Source organism: Quercus suber, unplaced genomic scaffold (genome assembly GCF_002906115.3).
Source record: "Quercus suber isolate HL8 unplaced genomic scaffold, Cork oak 2.0 scaffold_958, whole genome shotgun sequence".
NCBI lineage: Eukaryota > Viridiplantae > Streptophyta > Magnoliopsida > Fagales > Fagaceae > Quercus > Quercus suber.
The window spans coordinates 97,344-103,309 of record NW_027070378.1 but is presented as its reverse complement, the minus strand read 5'-3'; the positions used below and the strand labels follow the sequence as shown (position 1 = coordinate 103,309).

Here is a 5,966-nt window from a genome sequence, read left to right as displayed (position 1 = left end):
TGTTTTTGTGGGGGGGGGGGGGGGGGGGGGGATAAGTAAATAACTACGTTCAATGAGTTTATATCATCAAACATTACAAATTGACAGATACTATCCGAACACCTCAATGCATTAAACAAAAGAAAAGAATAGAAGAGCATGCCTGTGAGCAGTGTCAGGGTGGTCCAAACCCAGGCACCGTTCATTTATTATCAGCTCCTTGTGCTGTTGCATTATCGCACCAGCCATATCTCCTGCATGATACAAAACCATGGCAAGATACCTGAAAAGTTAAGAAAGGGAACACCAGTCAGGCTCAAGCAAATCATAAACAAATTTTCATATTGATCTGTTTTACTCTTGTAAGTGCAGATCAATGAATTGAAAATCAATCTTATAACCAAATAATAGCTAATTTAAAGATGCATAATTTTATAATCAGTAATGTCTTGCAGGGGAACATTAGTGCCTGACAGCTATGATCAAAATCAAAGTACAAGATGCATAAATTTTTATATCACTAAGATCAACCAAACAATATTAGCAACAAATATGCAGAATCATTTTAGTTGAGATGTCTACCGACAGCAATTTGCAACTTCCCGATGCATTGGTCCAGTAACCTGCAACACAATTTTAAAAAAAATTATAAACCATACCAAAGGAATTCAAAGAGGACAAAATAATGGAATAACATACCTGCTGAAGTATTGAAAATGCCTCAGAAAATAATGTGTAGGCTTCACTAAGCATTCCCTGGAACAAAGAGTCACACGACTAAATAACATATCTTTCCATACAAAAATACAAAATAAAAAGTCATGGCAACAATCACTCAGCAAAACTTTTAATTTTCTGCAATAGGTAGTAGTGTGTAAGTTTTCATGAAATCTATCTCGACTGGTTCTAGTGTACGTTTTATCTTAACAAATGCCCTGGAAAAACTCTTTTAAAGACTCAAATAACTCCAAAATACATTATATGCTTTTTCAATAGTAAATAATAGCTTAAAACCAATGTTGATTCAATTTTAAACCAATTTGACCAAGCATTATTATACTCAAGATGAATATCACAATTGCCACCAAATTCGTGATCCTAAATTATGTTTGGGATTGTAAGTTTTTTTATGATTAATGTGGCATTCTGTTGACTAGACAATACATATTCATGTAAGGATCTCAACAATAGAGCAAAGCGCAAATCATACCTCAGCCAATTGGATTTTACCCGTTTCCACAAGATCCTTGGCTTCTGAACACAAGGGAACTGAATGTTTCACTACAGGTTGGAGATCCATGATGTCGGACGTTTGGAAAGGTGCTGCAGAATTAAAATCATATTTGCGAGCTGCAATAGTTATGCCTACCTGTAAAGAAAACAATATTCAAGCAAGTTGTATGCTATTTCAGAAGCTTAAGCTATAGAAATATTAACATGAGATACACGATTAGTTTCATTAAGGCAGATAAATTTTAGCACTTGAACTAACTAGAATGGAGCAGGGCTGCAAAACAGGAAACTCACATATACAAACTAAATCAAATTAAGCAATCCCAGGACCCAGCATATTAAGAATTTAGGTGGCTGTACTCAGGTTTCAAGAACTAATCTTATTCCACAAGTACATATCAAAATAGGCAGTGTATACCAAGAAAAACATATTAGAAGAGTGCTATTTCAAAGTGTTGGACGATAGCTAGTTTCAAGAAGACCAGCTAGTTTGGCAAATGTGGTATAAGTTTTCCAAATTCTGGAAGTGAAATTTCCATCTAATACTTGGGTATAAAATGAATTTTGAAGCTGAGTAATCATGGTAGACAAACTGTTGCAATGAAGTAACAAATAACATCATTGTTCACACAGGTAACATGGGAACCAAAATGGCAAAATATTTACATCCATTTCTGTTGTTGCGACTATACATATTGTGACTGAAATAGCATATTCTGGGACTTTAAGCACAGTAATTTACCCCTATGATATATAGTAGTTCCTGATGTTCAGATATTAACAAATCAATACTCGTGGAACATGATTTAAGGCATAATAAGTTAGACATGTCCAACTATAAAAGACCCGAACTCTTGACATGTATAATAGGAAATATCTAGACAAAGCAGACAATAGCATGAGAAAGCACCAAGCATAAGAAGGAAAATGCATAAATGTAAGACATCATATACCATAAATATGCAATTGAACTAATCTTAAAACTATTATCCATCCTTCAGAGCATGTGCTCAACATAATTTTTTTTTTTTTTAAACATTAGGCAATAGTAGCTAAAGAATGGACAATCATTTTTTTTTTTATAAAGAATGGGCAATCATATTACAAAAGGACAACACCCCTAATTTTCACTGCAATATATTGTGGCGTAATGAAATTCAAACGGGAATCAATTTGAGAAGATGAACCTATAATTACCTTCTGGCAAAGATTCCGTATAACAGAAACTTTCTTTACACGTGACCTTGCATCCTCTGGCAACTCGAACTACAACAATGAGAAAATATATTTCAAACATACACCGACACACATTAGACATGAATCACAGAAGGAAGAAAGAATGTGATTGAGGATCCCATATGATACAGATTAGTCCATTTTATTTTCTACAGNCAATGTTCTCAAATTTTCCAAAATCATTTATTGTCAATAACATTTTCTATCAATTTCCCATATATCACAAGTCAAGATAAAACATTTTTAGAATTTGCAAATAATGCAATCAATCCATAAAATCCATTCCCAAGAGTTATATCAAAGATGCTTATCTCTTCCATACTAACAAATCATGCATTTCGCTATATGTAATATTAAACATGATGCGATTTTCATATATAATCATATATAATAGGGTCAAGACACAATACTTTTTAAGAAAACATAGTTCCACAAATAACTTTCCAAAATGTGTTTGACCCAAAAACAAAGTTTATGCAACATGGTTATTTTCAAAAAATCTCATTAAAAAACTACTTACCTCAGTAGTCCAATCCAAATTTACCTCAACCGGGCACCGCATTCAACCAATCAAGTTACTAAGTCCATCACCAAGTACCTTGGAACCTAGAAACACAAGTATCAAGCCTATTAATAACAAGGCCTACTACAAAATTACGCTATTAAATTTGTCACCATAGATCGGAAAGGATTCCCTCAAAAATCAAACCTAAGGCCCTAAAGCCTAGCTTGACCATCCCAACACAAGTACCCCTACCCAAATGGGAACCAAAAAAGTATACAAGAAACTCATAGGACTATAAAACCAAAGCCTTTAATTTCCCTTCCGCAAACAATGTGCATTTACCAACTTTATACAATGTATGTCACTATCAAACCATGATAAAATTAGCCAAAGTAAAACACTTGTCAAAGAAAGCACATATGAACTTACAAGCTAAACCACAAAACAAAGCTTGGAGTAAATTCCCTAAAGTCTCAGCATCCTAATCACACTTTCAGATAACTTCCAACAGGTCAGCCCTTTTTATAAAATTCGTTTGGTCCATTTAGTCTTATCCAAAAAGCTTGAAATTAAATAAGGAGAAGCCTTTATATGTCTAGTATGTACCACCAAAAATTCAACTCAAAATGATTTTTCTATAATTTATTAAAAATCACGTAATGTAGCTTACTCAAATCTGTCAGGGACAGATTTACATTCCCAAAAGAAAATTACTATAATTTTAGTACCGTTCCAAAAGTTTTGAGACTTGATTAACCTTAAAGCTACATGTGTTTACACACATAAACAACTAGGATTACAACCCATAATCTAATATAACAATCATCACAACACAAGTCAAGAAATTTAATCCTATAACTCATATAAGCAATTCGTCAAACACTCGGTAAGCAATAGACACGTGCTCACATTACTTGCACAAATATATAGTTAACACCACAATCACAACCACGTATGCCAAAGACATTTCAAAATCTAAGGAAACCCTCTTTCAAAAATTAACCCCAATCTCCCATATAAATCAAAAACCCAAATGATTTCTCAATAAACCCAACTCAGGTTGCCAAACAACAAATCCATATCACTCCCATTAAATTAAAAACCTCCAATCAGGCCTTAAACGTCCCAACAAACACAGCAAAACAACCCCTAAAACAAAACCCACACAACAAGGAGCAATCTTGACAATATAGGATAAAAACCCAAAGATATTAGAAGGTGGGTCATGGAGATTTTACCTTACATTCATGTTGGGAGAAGTCAAACCATGGAGAAGAGTTTGATGACCGAAATTTTAGAATCTAACCGAGAGACCAAGAGGGAGGAGAGATTCGGGAAAGAGAGGTAGAGGGATTTGTGTGTTTCTGTTTGACTTTGAGTGTGAGGTTGTGTGGTTGAGAATGAGTGGGTAGTGGGGGTGTCACGTGTGGGTCTAAAAATCTGACCCTTTTTTCTTTTTCTTTTTTGTGTGGGATAATAGTTGGGTTGTTACAAATAATAACTTAAAAACAATGTTGATTCAATTTTAAACCAATTTCAACAGGCATTATTATACTCAAGATTAATATCACAATTGCCACCAAATTCATGATCCAAAATTATGTTTGGGACTGTAAGTATTTTTATGATTAATGTGGTATTCTGTTGACTAGACAATACATACCCAGAACTAATCTTATTTCACAAGTACTTATCAAAATAGGCAGTGTATACCTAGAAAAACGTTTTAGAAAAGAAGTGCTGCTTCAAAGTTTTGGACGATAGCTCGTTTCAAGAAGACCAACTAGTTTGGCAAGTGTGGTATAAGTTTTCCAAATTCTGGAAGTGAAATTTCCTTCTAATACTTGGGTTTAAAATGAAAATAAATTTCTATTATTTATTTTTGATCTAGTTATTTAATTTTTTTGAGTTTATTGGATTGTAAGAAATTTTGGGGGGAACCATCCAAATCTCATAGGAGATGTAATCCTCAAGGTTTGTTTAATGTGTAATGTGTTGTATATAATTAGTACCTGTGCAATGAGAAAATTTCATTTATGACATCTGTTTTCTTTGTTAAGTTTCTGTCATTTCATTTGGAATTCACTCATTAGACTTGATTATTGGACTTGACCCCCACAAGGGATGGTTAAACAAAGCATGGTCTCCACGTAAAAATGTCCAGTGGGATATTGTGGATAATTTGTTGATTCTTTGAAAGAGATCTTTATGGGAATCATAAAACCATAGGGCTGTTATTTTCCTTAGAGATAAATAGTACATCTCATCATTCAACCTGAAAGAATGTGGTAAATTTGGTTTGAAAATTACCTCTCCTACATTCCCAAGAATGACTTGAGTAATCCGACTTTTTGACTAGGTTTGGGTAGTACTTCTTCTTACTGAAAGTAGAGTTGCGTTTTTTTTTTTTTTTTTTTTTTTTTGCCGGTTTTCTTGACTTTTGAGAGAAAAAATCACTGTGCATGAACCGTGCGTGTACTGTTCACACACTGTTCATGTACTGTTCATACATTAAAAAATATTAAAAATGGGTCCAACGATACTATTCATCCATTTAAAAATTATTTTGCTACAGTGTTTTCAGCAACAATAAGTTTTCAGCAACTTTCAGCAACAATAAATTGTATCCAAATGAACCTTTTGTATCTCAATGCGTTTCCAACAAAGATATTAAAAGTTGAAATCTCCAGTTTATCAGTTACCTACGGTAAGTTTGTAACTATCAAATTTATCAAAAGAAAAATAAATAAATAAATAAAAGGTAAAAACTCAAAGAATTCACCAAATTCAATTTTTGTGTAGAAAAATAGTTGTTTTTTCAACAAATTTGTAGTACTTTTTTAAGCATTTGTTAATAGACTATTTTAAGAAGAGAAGTACTATGTCTACAACATTTTCATGGCAAATTATAAGTAATAAGTTGTTAGTGATTCTAATTTGAATCCACTAATGAAATTGTTTTTTTACTCACCCATAACATCCCGTAATAACCTGTTACTTAGAATTTGTTGTA

General features: G+C 33.1%; 1 protein-coding gene across 3 annotated transcripts; it reads right to left on the bottom strand.

The window, feature by feature from the left end:
• Window positions 1-142: 142 nt before the first annotated feature.
• LOC136065405 (clustered mitochondria protein-like) lies at window positions 143-4,393 on the bottom strand (the record flags this gene model as incomplete). Of its 3 annotated transcripts, none has more annotated exon segments than XM_065768553.1 (5): window positions 143-262; window positions 562-602; window positions 679-735; window positions 2,969-3,054; window positions 4,197-4,393. In XM_065768553.1, coding segments are annotated over 4 exon segments (260 nt in total), but the record flags the coding sequence as incomplete, so codon positions are not given.
• Between the last annotated feature and the right edge of the window lie 1,573 nt (window positions 4,394-5,966).